The sequence below is a fragment of the Liolophura sinensis genome, chromosome 12 (genome assembly GCF_032854445.1).
Source record: "Liolophura sinensis isolate JHLJ2023 chromosome 12, CUHK_Ljap_v2, whole genome shotgun sequence".
NCBI lineage: Eukaryota > Metazoa > Mollusca > Polyplacophora > Chitonida > Chitonidae > Liolophura > Liolophura sinensis.
In genome coordinates, this window is record NC_088306.1 from 21,914,619 (window position 1) to 21,935,683 (window position 21,065).

Consider the following 21,065-nt stretch of genomic DNA (forward strand, 5'->3'; position numbering starts at 1 on the left):
AAGTAGAAGTGAAATAATTTCCTCAGGTGACATTTTTAGGACACAAAATCCAGTCATGTCAGGGGACTGTTCTACGAAGCGGTCACAAATTGCGTCTGGGGCAATTTCCATGACAACATACAGTGAAGAGATACGTCACCATAGTAAATGCACTTGAGGCAGGGATGCGGCTGCTTTGTAGAACCGGCCTCTGGTGTTTAAACTTAGGATGCTGTGTAAACTTTTATTCTTTAAATTGTGTCATTTCTTCATTTGGTTCTGACTGCATAAAGGAAACCTGAAAACGCTTCGTTTAAGAGCTAAGGTAACTAATAGGATGTGTCGTAAATGCTTAAGGTTGCAACGATGTAATATCCTTCAAGCGAAAATTACTTCAATTGACATGTTTTTGGGTTTTTTTTGGCAATTTAACATTACAACAGGAAACTTATTTTTACATTAAAAGCTATCTGTAATATTTGGTTTAAATCATACACATGTAGTTAGATTGCCATTAGGTAGAAAATGCGTAATGTCACGTAAAAGGTTTAAACAATACACATGTGGTTAGATTACCATTAGGAATAAATTCTAATATTAATATGTCTGGTATTTAAGCCGTATTTAAGGGTTTTATAAGACATTAAATCAGAAATTCTTCCAGGTATGTTGACTAGCTCTTGAGAATCATCCACGGAAAACACTTAATACCTCACAAAAGGTTAGCTAAAAAAGTTTCTTAAAGGTTATCAGTGCAAGAATTTCTGGACCAGTAGGTACGGTACGTGTGCACCAAAGCTGACTAAGGTATTGATCCCTTCCGCATTACTGTTCTGGAACAGTCCGTGCTAGTCTAGGTTACAACCTTTTCATTGGGTCAGCTTACAAAAACATCCAGTTTAAACATGTCCCATGGTAGGGAGTTGTTATTAGTGTGGCTGTGGTTGAAGCTATTTTCTCCACATTAACTCGGCATCCATTGTCTGGTGTATAGCTTGTCTTCGTGTATAGTCAAGTCGATAGATGACCTTGACTGGAGAATTTCTGTTTGACATGAGGAGGGTTTTTATATTAAAGTATTGTCTGGGCTACAGTTGAAAGTGTGCAGGTAGCAGTTGAATTTTTATTGGCTTTTATTGTGTTGACTATTTTATTTGAAGAACACTGTTTTGCTGGGTGGGAGAAAGGGGTAAAAGTAAGAGTTGGGTCTTACGGCTGCGTTTTGGTTAGTTGCAGCTGTTTTGGTTAGATGTGGTTGTTGTTGGTCAGTCATAGTTATTTGTGACTTGTTGTTGGTCAGTCATAGGTATTTGTGACTTGTTGTTGGTCAACTACACTTGTTTTTGTTCAGTCACGTGTATATGTGTGTGCGGTACTTCACATTGCTTGTACTCCAGATGGTAATGTTACTGGTCTATTAATAACATCTGCGATTGCATTTGACAACTGTTCAGGTGCCAGTGTCAGAAATCTTAAGTGTTATTGTCTGGAGCTCATACTCAACATGGTCTGTGTTCAGTGTTTGTGTAGAGGCTGGTTTCAAAGTTATTAAACTATAAAATACCACATTTTGTTGAAAACCACCAAAAAATGCAGGCACTGGGGTTGAATTAGGTGCACCTGTAATTTAAAATAACTTGATAATGGTACTTTCACATGCATGGTTCAAGTCAGCAAATAAGGTTTATCATTTGTCTTGGACACATATGGCAAATTCTTGGCTACAGATATCAGTGACATCTGGCTGTACATGTACATCTGACAGTGTCTTGGCTACAGATGCCAATGAGATGGGTACATCTGACAATATTTTGGCTACAGATGCCAATGCCATGGGTACATCTGACAATGTCTTGGCTACATATGCCAATGCCATGGGTACATCTGACAATGTCTTGGCTACAGATGCCAATGACATGGGTACATCTGACAATGTCTTGATTACATATGCCAATGACATGGGTACATCTGACAATGTCTTGGCTACAGATGCCAATGCCATGGGTACATCTGACAATGTCTTGATTACATATGCCAATGACATGGATACATCTGGCAGTGGCTAGGATGCTAATGCGATGAGCAAATCTCACAGTGCCTTGGTTACATATGCCAATGACATGGGTACATCTGACAATGCCTTGACCACAGATGCTGATGCAGTGAGTACATTGGACAGTGTCTTGACTACATATGCCAATGACATGGGTACATCTGACAATGTCTTGGCTACAGATGCCAATGACATGGCTGCAGGTGTATATGGCATTCTCCATTTATGTACAGCTTTTCATAGCCCACCTGAAAATCCAGAGTACACATGCTTTATGATTTAGGGTTTGGGGTGAATACTGTGCCTGCTTCAATTCTAAGCATATTGTATTGTATGTTGGCCACGTAGTAAGAATACACTGGCTGTAGTCTGTATCTTTGGTAGGATAAGCTGGCATAAGTGTGAAAAATCTGCTGCATTTTTAGTGTTTTTCCAGTTTGTAATGTGAAGGAGTGGAAAAATCTGCTGCACTTTCAGTGTTTTTCCAGTTTGTAGTGTAAAGGAATGGAAAAATCTGCTGCACTTTCAATGTTTTTCCAGTTTGTAATGTAAAGGAACCTTTCATCTGTGCACACCTCCTTCAGTCTTGGTATCGCAAATGGATGTGAATTTACTGAGCGCTTTTTAATGTGAACAGATACGTATGTGGCTGATAAGGGGGTCATCTTGTTCTTTCAAGTGGATCGAGCAAAGAAAGATATACATGTAACCATGCGTACACATAAAACATGTTACCCTGGTGTGCCTTTATATACACACATGGAAATTATGTGCGGAGTCCATTTAGGATGTTGAAGTCTTGCTGTATCACGATAAAGCAGGTTGATGTTAGAGTTGTCAGTCATACCGCAGGATGTAGTTTGAAGATGCTTGCCAAATATTGAGGTCCAAAATGGCTTGTCCGGGAATTCCACCGAGTTCAGTTTACATGTGTATTGGCTTGATACTCTGAATTAGTTGGCATGTTGGGGAAAAAAAAAGGTGTATGTATGTGTAATGGAAGATGTTGTAGAAAATGTAAACTTTGTATATATGCTTTGTATGTTAGCATTTACATCAAAAGGGATTTTGTATTCTTGGATCTACATCGCAGGATGTGTAAGTGGGTTCGCAGGGTGCATTCTGTAGGATGTAAGCTGTGAGGAAAGGGATTGCTGCACTCTTAATAGAGCTTAACTTATGGGTGGACGTCTAGGATTTAAAGGGATATGGCAGGAGAATTTGTACAGATACGTCCACATGTTAAGGTCAAGGATATTGGCTGCTGTAGCAAAAATTTGGTTTTCATACGCAAAGATATGTTCTGCTTTGTTGTTCTGGTTATTTTCTTGGCTAGGAATTTAACATCTAAACCCTCACATTTTTCACTTTTATTCATATCCAACCATAATCATGTCTAAAGTTGGATATACTAGAATATTGCGAGTAGATCGACCTTCATCAATTCAGCAAGCCAGATATCCCATATGTCCTCTGACCTTTGACCTTGTCTCACTTGAATAGATAGAAGACGGCTACAGCGATCAATATTCGGCAGCGGCGGCGCGCCGCTCACAGTATCCTCAGACCAGCTCCGCTTTGTCACAGTTCTACATCAACGGACCCACGATGATGCCGGTGAGCTCTTCCCGCCATCGCTTTCTAAGCCTCACGATTACCTCCCCTTTGCTGCTGATATTGCTGCTGAAGCTGCTGCCAGCTACTGTACTTTGTTTTTGTATATCAGGCTGAAGGGATTCAGTTCAGACGGTTTTTTAAAAGTGGAATTAAAGGAAATATTTCAGCATTAAATTGTTGACCATTTGTAAATAGCCTCGTGAAATTTTCCCGTCATTTTATGCAGACATTTTGATGTAAAATTACTGAAATGTTACAAGTGCTGGTTCCAAAGTCATTTTAAAACAAAATAGATGAACTGTAAATTATATGAACAAGTAAACCCTGTTTCTTAGGCATGTAGAAACTGAAAAAAAAAATAGTGTTAGGGTGGCAAGGGTAATGGAAAAGGTACAGTAAAGAATACAGTTTATAAATTTATATTGTTTTATATTAATCGGAATGGCGAGGGCATAAAAGAGAACCAAAAGGTTTGGGAAGCAATTAAATGAGGCATTACAATTTACAACAACCTTATTTGTACAGGTGTTAAAATGTTCCATGTCTAACACACTCAATGTGGTGGACATAATTATAATATAGGCCTAATATACATACATCTTGACAATTTGAATCCATATTTGTTAAGACAGGTAGAGAAGATAAATGAAAGTTAAGGGAAAAGCTGAATGGGTTTAAAAAGCAGTACACTGCGTCCACTCCTTTCAGATGGGGTGGGGGGGTGGGAGGGGGTTGTGAGAGAGAGAGGGTTCCATGGCCAAGATGGTTGATGCTCCAGCGTGGCACCATTACGCAGGAGTATTTCATCAATGTGGTTACTTTAAGTTCAAGTCCAGCTCATGATAGTTTCATCTCCGGCCGTACTTGGGAAGATCTGTCAGCAACCTGCGGATGGTCGTGGGGTTCACCCAGGGTTTGCCTGGTTTCCTTACACCATAATGCTGGCTGCTGTCGTAAAGCCTAAAACCCTAATCAAATAAATAAATAATTAATCTTCTCAGAGAGGGACACGTGGGATTGTGGGGGTAGTTAGGTGGCAATAAGTGTTCAGCTGCATTCATGAGGCCATTTTGGGTGGTATTACATGAAGTTCATATGAGATCATGTGCCTTCGATCAGCATGACATACTGTACTGTACATCAGTATGTTACGTGTAGGAAAGAATGTCAGTTACATATAATGGCCAAACGCCTGTGGTCTATTGAGTTAGGTCACTTCTGTTTCCTCCACCACTGAAAATCAGAGCCAGTGTAGAGGTCAAAACTTAAATATTAAATGCCAAGCAAATTTAAAAAATCAAACTAAAAACCAGTTAACTTTAGTTTGTAGTTGTAAGGTTTTCATACACCACCCAACTTAATTATCTTCCAAATTAACTGGCTAATTATTTTTGTTAGGTATCGGAATTAATCTGAAACATTAGCAAAAACTGACAAACACTGCATAAAAACTGATCAAAGTTATATGTGTAGCCCTATTTATAATAAAGGCTGCTTGGACACTACATGCTTCACGCTTCCATTGGCTTGGATTGTATACATGTCTCTGTTCAGCATAAATATTTTGGCTTGCTTCTTTCATCATCGCATATAGTTGTATGTTTTCATCCAGTCCCACTTGTGTCCGACTTGAGTGTATATATATATATATATGTATAATGTATATCATGCTTGTACCAGTTTTCGGTTTGAAAAGCGTGAAAACATGTCACAGGGAAGTTTTTTTTGTTTTACTTGCCTTGCCCATTAGTTATTTTGTGGCTAGTTGCATCCTCCACAATGTAGGTGGACACAACATGCAGTGGAAATGCACAGTGAAATTTTATGGTCAGTTAAAATGTGTAAATAAATGTGTTATTATTCATGACATGTGAACAGTCAAACCTGGTGTTGTGAATGGTTGTGATTGCTGAACAGGAACTAAATGTTGTCCCAACCTGGATACAATGTTTTACATTATCCCAACCTGGATACAATGTTTTACATTATCCCAACCTGGATACATTTTTTTACATTGTCCCAGATTACTTGAGTACAGTGTTTAATATTGCCCCAACTTGAATACAATGTTTTAAGTTGTCCCAATTTACTTGAATAAAGTGTTTTAAATTGTCACAACCTGAACTTGGATAATATATTTGTCCAAACCTGGATACAAGATCAGAATATATATCTCCAAATTTCAACTTTCTGCAGCTTATTTTGACAAAAGGGAACATATTATAAGCTCAGTTTGGTGTACCATTTACAGGTAAAGCCTGTTTGACTTTAGTCATCTGCATATGTGTACATGTACATTAATTTTATGCAAATTTTATAAAGTCTGTTCATGTCATACATATGATTTCTTTGAGGATTTTTCAAAAGAAAATTTTAAAGTTTTAATATGATTTTTTTTTTTCTCTGCCATGAACAGACCCATCCATATTTAGGAACAGTCCCGACTTCGGCCGTGGGGTTCAACCCCTACTCCTGTATGACAGGAGTACCCGCCATGAACCTACCCTCTGCCACAGAACCCCAAGTCTCTCAGCAGGTCCACGGAGTTGTCCCCGCGGTCCATGCTAACCAACAGAAGGTGGCACGCCCGGACAGATTAGAGGTGTGTATATTAGTCCTTCTCCACCCACCAACCCCCAAAAAGTCAAAATGGTAGGATCGGTAGAGAGGTCAATCGTACTGTTGTTTCACTTTGTCCTGTAGATTGATCCAATTCCTTGGTTAGGGGATGTAGTCTGTGTGTTGCGTTATAGAGCGTAATGCTTATATAATTGTGTGGATTTTTTATGTTCTTTTTCCTTGCTCGCTGCGCTCTCTTAAAACTCTGTCATCTACCTGTTTCATAACTTGCTTCATGAATCACCAACACCTATGCATTGGGGTGGGGGAATGATGTTAACAGGTATTTGCAAGAAAGTTATGAAAAAACAAAGTCATGCACAGAGTTTCAAGACAGTATGCCAGGGCTTGTCAGTTCAGCTTGAAGAAACTGCACATTTACCCAGTCCACATTTCTTCACAGTTACTGTGAGCCAAGCACACTGATATGCATATGCCCTGTGTGTGTGTGTTTACATTCTTGTCCTTCATGTATCATGACACGAAATGTGTGTTCATCAGATCTATTCTGTGGTATTGTACCATGCATCTATTGATAAACTCTCCAAAGTACTTCACAGAAATTATTAGTAAAACCTTCTTTCAGTGGGTTGTAAGCTTATTATTCTGTCAATTTTGGAAGGTTGAAAGTTATGGAAAAAAAAAACACATTCCTTTCCCATATTCACAGTGTCTTAACCAATGAAAATTACTTTAAAGCACTCAGATTTTAGCCAGCCAAGATCAAGTTTTGTCAGTGTTATTTCCATGGATTCAGCCTGTTAAAGCAAGTTTCTAGGCATTTCAGTTGAAAAATAAAGATATATACGGTTGAAAAGGTTAGACAGATCAGACAAAAATAATGGAATTGAAATTGGTCATGCTACATACAGATGTTACATATACATATTAGAATTTTACGCCTTTAATTCAATTAAAACGGCCTCAATTCATTGTTTTATTTTTTTGGTGCCAAAAACATGGCTTGACTCAAGTAACTCTTCACAATTAAGAAATTTTCTTGAAATTTTTGTACTGCATTTATTCATAGAGAAAACGTTTGTAGACACAGTCTAAATTCGGGCTTATTCCAGAATTGAGCTGTTCACTGCTGAATGTAAATCAGTGGTGAAGAACACAAGATTCTATGTGCAGGGATATATTTTGAGTCACTTTGGTTCTAGAAAACATTTGGGTTCCCAAACGGTTGGCCGCCCAATCAAACAAGCTGTTTTAAAACTAACAAGTAAATTAAACAAAATATGATGGTTTTACCAATAAAAAGTTATGTTTGTATATGAATTTCTTAAACGCTCTTAGAAAGCATAATTTTTAGTTGCATTTTTAAAATTTCTTAATGTACAGTCTCAATGTCACCATTGAAGTTTGAGATCAGAACCTTTAATGTTTTTCTAGATGTGGCTCTGACTTGCCATGATGTTTTTGTAGCAACCTGATCTTAAGCTGTGTTAAGGCATATATTATTGTAGTTAGCAGAGGTGTGGATATTTGTAATGGTTGTCATCATTGTGTTGTCAAGAATGTTGAAAATGTTTAAGAAGTCTCCTTTCTTTTCTTCTTTACCCAAAAAATTTGTTGGCTGGTATGTAATGTGGCAGTCTTGACCTAACAACTTTCTCTGGAGGCGGCGATTTCAGAAAAGTCACCATATGCTATTAAATTTCCAGCCTTATTTGTACATACCTGCTGAAAAATGTCTAGATATTCTGCCCTTGCTTTTTCCACTAAGAAAAATAAAACAACAAACCAAAATGCTCTTCACATGTGTTGTCTGATCCACCCTGAAAAAACTAACCTTGTGCTTTGCTTCTCTTTTTTTTTTTTTTTTTTTCCTCTCTTGTATCTTTTAGGTATGTCGAGAGTTTCAAAGAGGTACATGTACGCGACAACCTAGTGAGTGTCGCTTCGCGCACCCTCCAGAAAACGTAACAGTAGACAGTTGCGACAACCAAGTAACGGTGTGTATGGATTACATCAAGGGGAAATGTTCGAGGGACTCTTGTAGATATTTTCACCCGCCTCTCCATCTGCAGGCACAGATAAAAGCTGCTCAACAACGAGCTAACGTTGCAACTGTGCAAGCCCAAGCTATGGTAGGGTAAAAGCACCTGCTTTACATCTACTTAAATTCCCTATCTTTTCTGTCTCTCCTTGTATTTACACTGTATCCTAATTTTAGTTTTTTTTTTTTGGCTCTTTTTTTTTGTTAACCCTACTTACATATCTGTTTATTATTATTTTATGTTTTTTTTGGGATTCTTTTGTTCATCAAGTATCCCTTTTTGGCTTTTGAAACTTTGATGCATTGATGATCTGTATTCGTAATTTAGTTGAATAATAAGCTTTTTTTTATTTTTCATTTGTTTTTTTTATATTAATTATATCTCTTAACGTTGGGGTGAGTTGAACTGTCTGCACCCATTAACAGATAGATTCTCTTGATTTCTCTGTGGTTGTTTTTAATTTTTACTTTGACCTGTTTATAATTTTAACATCTCTGTGACAACTGCAGTAATCTGCCCAGAGTTCACATGTCTTGCTGACTCTGGCATGTCAAACTCTACTCTGCAATGCTGCGACATAGCTTCTCTAGCTCAGAAATGCTTTCAGATTTTTTTTATAATTAGAGTTGAACATTTTTTTTTTGTCATTATTATTACTAAATTTCTCTCTTTTTTGTCCTTTTTCATTATTATTTTTATTTTTTATTTTTATGTCTGTCTGTCCAAACGTCTGTGCACTCATCTATCTGCTTTTGGTCGCAAAGTTAACCAATCATGAAGGTGCTAGAAGGTCAGGGGATTTAACTGCGTGGAAAAGGGCTAAAACGACATCTGGTGATAGAAAGTTGCGATCATTCTGCAAACTGCCTCTGCCTTCGGTACCTTCTGCGCAAGGCATTGTGCTCAAACCCACCGCTCCCAGCAGTCGGGCCAGTGAATCTGAGGGAGCAGAATGACAAACTCTACATCGCCTAATCGCTTTCTTTATATACCTTGGCTACTTTTTTTCTTTCTGACACCTTGTGATGACTTATAGTGGTGAAAAACTCTGGCTTTTTCCATCCCCCCGGCATATTTGCGAGTTTTGTAGATCTCTCAGAGCCATAGTTTTGAAGTTGTCATTGGTGTTTATAGCAACACTACTACCTGTGGCCCTGTTTTACTAATTGCCATCTTAGGTATACACCATATTAGAAGTGACTCCTGTGTATTTATGATTGTATCTGTATGTACTTGTACATGCCATACAAGAGCCTGCTCTTTTTATACTGTCCTTCACTCAACTATCTATGTACGTACACTTGCCTCAGTGGTCACGTTTATACTTCGAGGTATGTCTCTTACTTGGCCTGCTTTCTAGAAGTACTCGTAGCCCTTTTAACAGCTTTAGCTTCTTGTTCAAACTTTGTATTAGCCGTATGCTAGATTTGGTGAGTGGGCTGAACACCTCAGGGGAAATAACTCTATCCTGTGTAGGAGATGTAGCACCGCTGTCCTCGGCATGTGTTTTAGTTTGACCGAGAGTTCGGCTTTGCCCTGTCTCCCCCCTGATGTAATTTATACACAAACCGTCGACCTTGACATGACCTTCCTCCTGTGACATGACCTTGACCTTTGACCTTGACCTTCACTGAAAAAAAAAGAAAAGAAAAGAAAGATACCATACAGACAGAACACAATCACACTCACACATACACATTCACAACGAGCCGACTGATGTTATTCTTGACCCGTGACAAGAACACGCCGCTGACCGTTGATAGCCCTGTCCGATCACGCCTGCAGATAAAGACAGGACTGGTACCCATGGTCGCAGTATGTATGGAACAAATAGGCTCAGCCAACCTCATGTTTCAGCTTCCTTGTCTTTATGTTTTGTGAGGGGGACAGTCTTACTCATTTTGAAGGCGCACTCTCGCTTGAACTGGTGAACTGGGTCTGTGCTTTACGATTTTTTGGGCTGGGGGGTAGGGGGGTGGGGTAGTAAAACCTGTGTTGTAATTGACTTGTTTTAATATAGTGCACCAACTCTTCCGCCTAGTGTGAAATTTTCTGTACCACGCTTGATGTTGATTTAGTGTTGTCCTAAAGCCCAATCAAGGACTTATGTCCAGCACTCATATGCCCATCAAAATTATTAATTTGCGAAATGTTAGATCAACAAAATGAAATTTCTAGGGGAAAAAACTTCATCACACCTAGAAGACAGGAAGCCCGTTGAAACATTGGCACGAAACATGATGTTGGTATGGCCTGATCTTATTTTAAGCGTCTTAAGCGTAAGATATGAGAAGCATTAAGCTGAATTTAGCTCTGATTTGTGAAATTTGATTATTGACACTGATCAGGGTAATTTATTTGATTTCTGTGCAAACTTTACTTCACATAATGTAAATTTAGAAAATCTTTAAAACTTTTTAAGAATTCTTCAGCTGGTTACCATGATGATGGTGAATAGTAAATAGATGTTTTAACATTCCTGAAGCTCTTCACTAGTGTTTTTACTTTTGTTTTGTTTTATTTGTATACTTTCTCTATTCTATCTTTATATTTTACTTTCTAGATCTGTTTGTATAGCTGGAGAGTTTTCCGTTCCAAGTGTTTTACTTCCTCTGTCAAAATTCACCTTCTTGATGCTAAGTCTGATCACCTCACTTAGCCAAGAACGCGTTGCTATAAAGGGTTTATGATTTTGTTTTGAAAAGGAAAAAAAATACTTTTTGTTTTGTTTTTGGTTGGTTAGGGCTTTGTTCAGTCAGAATTCTAGAAAAGCGACACTATAAAGAGAGCGAAGATGCCAAATGATGCTGATCGACTTTTGACTGGGTGGGGCATTACAATCAGTGACTAGTGTTTTAGCGAAGAGCATGTTAACCAGTTCGAGTGGGGAAATCTTCTAGCTTTTGTAAACATTGTATAAACTATTTGAATATAAAAAATGCATGTTGGTTTATCTTTACCAATGGTGCTTTTTTTTTTTTATTTTCATTACCCATCATGCATTGCTGCTTGCTGTTGTCATGTGCCGCCATCCCTGCCATGCTGCCATTTCATTGGCCAATCGCCATCATGTGCTCTGCATACTAATTAGCCGCAAGTGGTTGAGGTCTTGACAGGAAAGAAGAGACCTCGTGACCCGCAAGACGATCTCGTACTGGTACTATTCCCATGATGCTTTGCATGTAGCTGTAGTGTGCTATTATTTAAAGATGAGAAGGATATATTGCACAGTCACATGACGTTTTTACCAGCTGTCTTTTTCTGCTTCCTAGGATTATTTTTTCGTCTCCTTATAATCACACACCTCATACTGATTTGGTCGTTTTATTCGTCAGCTTCCACACGGAGCATTTTGACACTGTTGCATGAGGTCTTTCGGCTGCTTGTACGTCTCTATGGAAACCCTGATTTGGACAGTAACCTTGGATTGTACTTTTTTTTTTTTTACTGTCATGTGATTATGCAATTATTTCTACTTCAGACAAAAAAAAAGAAAAAAAGGAGATTGTAAAGAATTAAAGTTTGTAATGGCTGATACCTCTGTAATGATCTTAATGTAAACCTTGTTCCTTCAGTCTTTTTTCTGCCTTTCTAAGCTACTGATGTGCTTTAAGGATTGGCACAGCTGCCTAACAGCTACATTTGGCGAAGCAAATTTCAAAACCAGAATCTTAAAGCTTAACAACTTTTTTTTTTCCACAAAAACGCAGATCTTCAAAACACATTTTCATAACATCCTAAGCACATTGTCTTGAGGACAGCAAAAAAAAAAAAAAAAAAAAAAGAATGAAAAATAAATGTCTTCTTCAAAACAGAAATTATTGTTTGGTCTGGCCATTTTTTTTTTTTTCTTTTTATGGTTTGGGTCTTTTCGGCAAAAATAAGAATGTTTGTTTTTGAAGCAATTTTTTGTAGGTGAGAAGGTTTAACACTTCGTATGTTTTACCTTCGTTGCCCACAGAACTCTATCCCGGGAATGGTCCCTTATGCAAAACGCATGGCTGTAACCGACAATAAGAGTGGAGTGCCAATGTATCAACCAGCAGGCCTGGCCAGCTATCAACAAGCTCTCGCTGCCATGCAACTACAACAGCAACCCTATATCCCTGTCACTTGTAAGTATACCTTTATATATGTTGTGTCATCTCCGTTGTTGTTGTTATTTGGTTGTATATATGCACTGTTCTTTTTTTTTTTTTTTTAACCCTACTAATTCTTAATTTTTCTTCAATCGTAGAAGGCGTGTTAGTATATTGGTTTGGCTTTATGCGCGTAGTTTGATAGGCCTGGAAAATGAGAAGAATAAATACAAAAAAAACTTGGATGTTAGGGCATTGCTTTGTGGGGTACCATAGGAAGATTTATACAAGATAACAATGCTAACAGGGATTTTGTTATGCAACACCGACAGCAGTAAAGACAGACACTTCCACAAAGTCATTTCTTATTTATTATTAGAGTCAATATTTATAACCTGTTCAGAATGCTTAGTTTTTGGCTTTTGAAGTTGAAATTTTGACACATTTGTCATAAAATAATATTGATGATGAGATCAAAGTTTTAATTTGTCGAAACATAAGGTCTAAAAGTGTATTTCAAACTCTGTCACAAAGGGCTTTGTGGAATCAGCACTTGGGGCCTGAAATGTGTTTAAGCCACTTATTTCTAATCATGAGTTTTCGCCCCTCGCTGCTGCATATGTTGTTTTCTATCTGTCTATGCTTAATTGCTTCTTGTTTCTTTCAACTTTGTCACTTACAGAATCATCTTAGCTGTCAGATTTTCTGCTCTTTTCATTTCAACAAAGTGATTAGTGTCTGAGATAGCCCAGAGCCAGACTGAGCTACTGTCTCTTCCAGCAAACACAATAAAACATTTACTTTATTTATGTTTAGTAAAGCTTATTAGCATGGGCCATATTGGAAGAGAAATATTTTAAAATTTGCGAGAAAGGACAAAGAAAGTTATGGTCGTAGTTTTCCACTTTTATAATTTGCATAAGAGCAGCCAAGATGTACTTCGAAATCAAAATCACAAGGTGAGAAAATTTAGGAAGTCTGGCTCATATCTGGTATTCAAGAAAAACAGATAAATCCTTTCAGTATATAATTATTCAAAATGGTTCAAATGTAATACTTTGACTTTTCACACATGTTATGGACATTAGACATCGTTCATAAAAACTTCCAAGCATCTTACATGACGTATAGTAAAATATATACAGCAACAAATGTTAAAGTGTGTGCCAGAAATGTACAGTGTCATACAGAATAGTATAAAGTGTCCGGGCCAGTTGTAAGTGGGAAGGTCTGCCAGCATCCTGTGGATGGTCGTGGGTTTCCCCAAGGCTCTTCCTCCCACCATAATGCTGGCTGCCGATTGTGTAAGTGATACACTTATCTCTTGCTCTTGAGTACAGCGTAAAATACCAGTGAAATAAATAAACCGTCTGGCTGTGCCCAGTTTCCCCCCACCATAATGCTGTCCGCCTTTGTATAAGTTCTTGAGAACTGTGTAAAACACCAATGAAATAAATAAATAAATAAACTGCCTGGATGTTCCTCCGGTGTCTACATGGTTGCTATATCAACTGCCATGCTCCTTTTAGTGTGTTACTGTTTTAGTAGTACTTCACCTGTGGGGCTGAAGTTTTCATAAGAAGTGTTTAGTATCCATTGAACAGTATGTGTGATATGTCAAAATCTTACACTTAAAACATTTTTAATAATTGCATTTTTAGGACTGTAATTGTTTTTTCTGGCCCACTCGATATATGAAAAGATACTTGCTTCATGGAAAAGAGCAAATTATAGCCTCCAAATATGAAACAGTCTTCTTCATTTTTTAACCTTGTAGACTGCTAAAATGGTTTCCTAACGTTATTGCAATTTGGATTCATGCAGCTGGCAAATTGCCATGTTTGTTGAAGGAATTCCTAGACCAAAATCTGTCCAATTTTTTAACCAACACTGAGTGATATCTTGAAGTACGGTTTCTTGGACTGCAAAGGACACGTTGCATCTCCCAGTCAAAATCCAGTATTTTAAATTGAGGCAATTTTTTGTTTCTGGAAACAAAGGGCATTTTGTTATTTTGAACAATATTGTATAAAAACACTTCTTGTAAATGTGGGTAAGAAAATGTCAAAGGCTTCAAAAGAATCGCTGTATTTAAGGCTTTGTCTCTTTACATAGATGATAGGCCTCGTTCTGATTAAAACTTTGAAATTTACGATTATTAAGTGTTCCAGGATTAAATTCTTTTTTTTCTTTTTGGCCTTTTAATTTGTGTATTTTTAAATAATAACTTCCAAATAACCTGATCACGGGTAGTTTATCTGGCAACACTTGAAATTTTGGTACATGTTTTTGCTGTTTCACATTTTTATAGAAATCAGATTGCTCAACTACACTGTTTTCACTGCCGAGTCTGAATTTAACCTTGGTTTAATCCTGGAACATTTGCTGAGTGAATTAAACTGTTGAACAGGAAATAATGTCCTTGGACAGGAGATGGCTGGGTGATGAAACAAAGCCTTTCCAATCAAGATCAGCAGATAAACAATGCAACATAATATAAAATGAAAAAACCTGAACCTAAAACTTGGTACCAAGTTTTTTTTGAATTTTTGATAATTATTCTGCACTGTATTTCCTGAATCGTTGACAGCAGAGCCAGCCTCTTTTCCAAAGACACTATCTTTGACCTTGGGTTAACCTTGAATGTTGTGTCCTCACTAACCTCCACGTGGTTTGTGTTTTGTCTCTTTCATGCCCTCTCACCTACTTCCTGTCGCTTGTCTCTCCACCCTTCTGCATGTTAACAACCGCTTCACCTCACCCGCTGGGCTTTGCGCACTGTTTCCATGGTAACCCTGTGCAGTAGGCTCGCTGATGGCGCCGCAGGTTGCAGCTGCCGTCACCACCGCCCCAGTGACGGTTGCACCGCTCGACTCTTTGGCCACTAACCTCGCTAGTGTTAATTACTTCGATGAAAATGACAAGGTAGTTGTGCTGGATTTGAGACTTCTTCATATTGCCTTCATCGAAACCTGCCTAAACTGATCCAGCCATGAAGGAAAGATGTGGATGTATAGCTTCAAGCGTCTTGCTTAAATCTGGACAACAGCTGCCATTTACATTCATTTAACAGACAAAATCGATTCCAGCTTCGGTTTAAAAGGAAATCCAGATGGATTCAGTGGGAATGACAGTTAAATTCTTTTGAAAAATGTATCGAAGAATGTGGCTGAAAATGTGGGTTTCTTTTCATACAACTGAATGCATGCTTACATCTGTTGAGAAGAGAATTTGGCATTTTTTGAGTTGAAGCTTCCAGAGTGTATTTGCCAAATGCCCTCGTGACTTAGTAATGGAGCAGTCCATACTTTGAACATCGGCTACCATGATTATAATGGGAAATTCAGAATAACACGAAACTTTTCATTTGTTCCATTCATGCATTAATTGATTTAGGCAGGTTTCTTGTGTTGGGAAGTCATTTATTCTGGATAATGGATTCATTTTTTCTCATTTTAATACTCAAGTTTTCTCCATGTTTGTAGTCGGTCTACAAAACGAATACATAATTAGTTCATCTACATATTATTTCCAAGTAATTGTAATAGTACAAAACAAAAACACAGAAAAGAAAACCCCATTAATGTTAGGGCCTCTTGCACAAAAGTCACTGTAACCTTGTAACCTTTTCCTGCAAATGATGTTGTTTATAGGCCATAAGGAGGCAGGATTTACTAGGAAAATTACGAAAAAATGGTTGACAAAGTTTTGTGAAAGTGGTCCCTGATCTCTTCATGGTTATTCACTAACAGCCTCATTGTAATCACAGTTGTTGAGTATCAGACAAGACGGCACCTCTGCCTGGCCGTTGTCATGTAGAATTTAATTGTAACCTGCTTAATTGCACCTTCAGGGGTTGTCATAAAACTAGATTTAGGAAAGTGATATTAGACGTTGCAGACCCTGTACCTCTACTTTTTACCTGTTTTTTTATGAACCCTAAGAAAACCTATCCTCAAGATGCTGTAAAGTTGCAATTAGGACAGATAAGCAGTTAAGTCCTGGTGTCTCAATAGGCTCAAAATAAAAGTCCTATTTTTTTTTTTGGGTACGATCAGACACGATTTACGGTTAAAGGCATTGTAACTGCGAGGATTAGAAACCCATTACCACAGGTAGTAGAACAGAGCTACATGTATACTGTAACATCTTTGTTCCCCTTGGCTGAAATCTTTCAAATGTTTTTGAAAACCATGGAGAAGTTCCTGAAAGTATTTGATTTTCAATATTAAATGTCTATTAAATATTGAAATACTGGAACGCAGACAATATTTGCTGTTCATTTTGCCTGCACAAAGCATTTTCTTTCATGTGTGAGAATGTTACAACATAACGACATTGGCTGTAGACATTGCAGCAGCATGGTACATTGCACAGTCCTTTCTCAGAGGGCTTTGTTGGCTCAGATGGTTGAAAGGCTGGCTACTGACCACAATCAGGCCCTTGGTGTGTGGATTTTGTGGGTTCAAATCCAGCTGTCACTGCCCACCTTTGCCTTTATTTTTAAGACCAGATATTTGACGGGCATCTGGCGAAGGTTGGTGGTTCACTCGGTGCACTTTGGTTTCCTTCCCCTCCTATACATGTACCTGACCGCCATCCTAACAGTGAAAAATTGTTGAAAACAGTGTTAAGCACCTATCAGTCAATTGGGTTTATGGTCAGCAGTATTACTATATCAACAAAGGTTTACTTGTCTATTTGATGACCAAAACAAAGATGAGCATATTTATATACATGTATGTTACATGAAATATTCCTTCCAATCAGTGAAAAAGTGGAGAATTAGGTTAATCACATGAGAAATTTGACTAAATCTTTCTGTCTGCCTTTGTCATTGCTTCTTGGTTTCATCTTTTTTTTTTTTTTTTTTTTTTGATTCTTTGTTTTTCATATAGCTTGTTACATTTATCTTTTATTTTGTCAGTTGCTTTGCCTTGATTTATCACCACCCTGTAACGTGTATGGTTATGGTTTAAAAATCTTAATTCCTTTTATGAGTTCAGACTGAAGTACAAATTTTTTTCCAGCATAACACACACCAATTTGTAGACTGTTTCCTGGAAAAAAATAAATTCGTCCTCATTTAACACTGCCACTAGTTCTAGGATTTTGGAGGTTACTTCTTTGAACCTAGCTTTTTCTGGCTCACTGGGAGAAAGGCTGATCAATTTTGTACTTCATGTAAGCACATATGAAATTGCTCAGTATTTTAAACTGTCTAATCTTTTACAGGGATGACCTTCATACATCTTGACTTAAATACAACACATATATACGCTTTCACACATGTGTATGAGATCATTATTAAATACTTGATGTGATGTTCAGGAAGTCTTCTGTAAATCTTATACAGAAGATTTTCATATTAATCATATTATCGCACAATGACATTGCATTTCTTAAACTCATTTCACGTACATGTAGGGTATTGGCCTTTCTTGAAACGTGCAGTATTTTAACAATATTATGTGGCATAGTTAAGAGAACAGATGATTTGCCTAATTTTGAGTTAATTGGCTACTACATACAGTAATCTTGATTGTTGTGTTTTCTTTACAGTTACTGGCCACCCTCCAAGTGTGCCGCGATTTTAGGTCAGGCCAGTGCCAAAGGCCTCAGTGCAAGTACGTACATTTATTGGATGGTAAGTGTCAATCAAAGTTGTTGTTTCACACTCTGGGTTCAGTATACCCATAGCATAGCTTGCCGAGTGGCTCACGGCACTTTCACAGGTACATTTGCCTCTGTGTGACGACCAGGTTGTTTGATTTAGTTCACTTTCAGCTGACTTTTCTCTACTATACATCTACATGAAGATCTCTACTATACTTATACATGAAGGTCCCTACTATACATATACATGAATGTCTCTACTATACATATACATGAATGTCTCCACTATACATATACATGAATGTCTCTACTGAATGTCTCTACTATACATATACATGAATGTCTCTACTATACATTTACACGAAGGTCTCTACTATACATCTACATGAAGATCTCTACTATACTTATACATGAAGGTCTCTACTATACATATACATGAATGTCTCTACTATACATATACATGAATGTCTCTACTATACATATACATGAATGTCTCTACTGAATGTCTCTACTATACATATACATGAATGTCTCTACTATACATCTACATGAATGTCTACTATACATCTACATGAAGATCTCTACTATACTTATACATGAAGGTCCCTACTATACATATACATGAAGGTCTCTACTATACTTATACATGAAGGTCTCTACTATACATATACATGAATGTCTCTACTATACATCTACATGAAGGTCTCTACTATACATATACATGAAGGTCTCTACTATACATATACATGAAGGTCCCTACTATACATATACATGAATGTCTCTACTATACATATACATGAATGTCTCTACTGAATGTCTCTACTATACATATACATGAATGTCTCTACTATACATCTACATGAAGATCTCTACTATACTTATACATGAAGGTCTCTACTATACATATACATGAAGGTCTCTACTATACTTATACATGAAGGTCTCTACTATACATATACATGAATGTCTCTACTATACATATACATGAAGGTGTCTACTATACATATACATGAAGATCTCTACTATACATCTACATGAATGTCTCTACTATACATCTACATGAAGATCTCTACTATACTTCTACATGAATGTCTCTACTATACATCTACATGAAGGTCTCTACTATACATATACATGAATGTCTCTACTATACATATACATGAAGGTCTCTACTATACATATACATGAAGATCTCTACTATACATCTACATGAAGATCTCTACTATACATCTACATGAATGTCTCTACTATACATCTACATGAAGGTCTCTACTATACATATACATGAATGTCTCTACTATACCTCTATATGAAGGTCTCTACTATACATATACATGAAGGTCTCTACTATACTTATACATGAAGGTCTCTACTATACATATACATGAAGATCTCTACTATACATCTACATGAATGTCTCTACTATACATCTACATGAAGGTCTCTACTATACATATACATGAATGTCTCTACTATACATATACATGAATGTCTCTACTATACATCTACATGAATGTCTCTACTATGCATCTACATGAAGGTCTCTACTATACATATACATGAATGTCTCTACTATACATATACATGAATGTCTCTACTATACATATACATGAAGGTCTCTACTATACATATACATGAAGGTCTCTACTATACATATACATGAAGGTCTCTACTATACATCTACATGAATGTCTCCACTATACATATACATGAAGGTCTCTACTATACATCTACATGAAGGTCTCTACTATACTTATACATGAAGGTCTCTACTATACATATACATGAAGGTCTCTACTATACATATACATGAAGGTCTCTACTATACTTATACATGAAGGTGTCTACTATACATATACATGAATGTCTCTACTGTACATCTACATGAATGTCTCTACTATACATCTACATGAAGATCTCTACTATACATCTACATGAATGTCTCTACTATACATATACATGAATGTCTCTACTATACATATACATGAAGGTCTCTACTATACATATACATGAAGGTCTCTACTATACATATACATGAAGATCTCTACTATACATATACATGAATGTCTCTACCATACATATACATGAAGGTCTCTACTATACATATACACGTACATGCATGCACATGCAGGTTTGTTTGATTTTAACAAACTGTGGCTCTCATTTCCTCCACCCCCAAAACTCGAGATCCATTGTGAAGTGGAAAATTCCATGGGCAAAATTGAGGGCATAAATCTCTTAAATTTGCCAAATAATATTAATTTGTAGTTGAAATGTAGTAACTCCTACCTGGTGTTTGGCTTAAGTGTGGGGAGACTTGCCGGCTTATTTGGCTAAACACAGCTCTCGCCACAGCATCTTGAATGTTGAGATTTCTGGGACTTGGACTTTAAATCAGGATGTTTTTCTGCTTCCTGACAGGGGTTTACTCGTAAAAGAAAAATTCAGGATTGCAGCATTTAACACCTTAGGAATAAAATCTCCCCCACCACCAATTGAGTATTCCCGGGCCCAACAGTTGCCAAAGTTCATGCCGATATATCACACGGTAGCTGTCTAGAAACCACATTGTGCAACTGTACCACCAATTGAGTATTCCCAGGCCCAACAGTTGCCAATGTTCATGCCGATATATCACACGGTAGCTGTCTAGAAACCACATTGTGCAACTGTACCACCAATTGAGTATTCCCAGGCCCAACAGTTGCCAATGTTCATGCCGATATATCACACGGTAGCTGTCTAGAAACCACATTGTGCAACTGTACCACCAATTGAGTATTCCCAGGCCCAACAGTTGCCAATGTTCATGCCGATATATCACACGGTAGCTGTCTAGAAACCACATTGTGCAACTGTACCACCAATTGATGGAGTTCTGGGCCTGCTTATACCATGGCATCTAATTGTTTATAGTGTTAAGATGGCTCTGTGCAGGTGGACCCAAACCTGGGTTGTGGCCAAGGGCTGAAACCTTTGAACTGTTTTTAATCTGACAATGCCAAAAGGTCTTAATGGATTTTGTCAAGTCATGACAAACTGAGGCTGTGAGTTTTTCTCCAGTTACACCCGTAGGGACTGTGTGTGTGTATGTGTGTG

The 21,065-nt window shown here is 37.5% G+C and overlaps 1 protein-coding gene across 7 annotated transcripts in view; it reads left to right on the top strand.

Moving 5' to 3' along the window:
* The window catches only part of LOC135479008 (muscleblind-like protein 3), a 61,253-nt gene that overhangs the window by 33,118 nt on the left and 7,070 nt on the right, over positions 1-21,065 (top strand). For 2 of the 7 annotated variants that reach the window (XR_010445803.1, XR_010445806.1), the window contains 5 exons: positions 3,536-3,649; positions 6,066-6,251; positions 8,119-8,361; positions 12,233-12,386; positions 17,913-17,997. Coding sequence is in view for 1 of the 7 variants with exons in the window: in XM_064758706.1 (XP_064614776.1) it covers positions 3,536-3,649; positions 6,066-6,251; positions 8,119-8,361; positions 12,233-12,386; positions 17,913-17,947 (732 nt within the window). In the remaining 6 variants the exon portion in view is untranslated. Of the gene's footprint in view, positions 1-3,535; positions 3,650-6,065; positions 6,252-8,118; positions 8,362-11,362; positions 11,429-12,232; positions 12,387-17,912; positions 17,998-21,065 lie in introns of all 7 variants that reach the window. The other 5 variants (XR_010445805.1, XR_010445807.1, XM_064758706.1 and 2 more) reach the window with 5 other exon arrangements.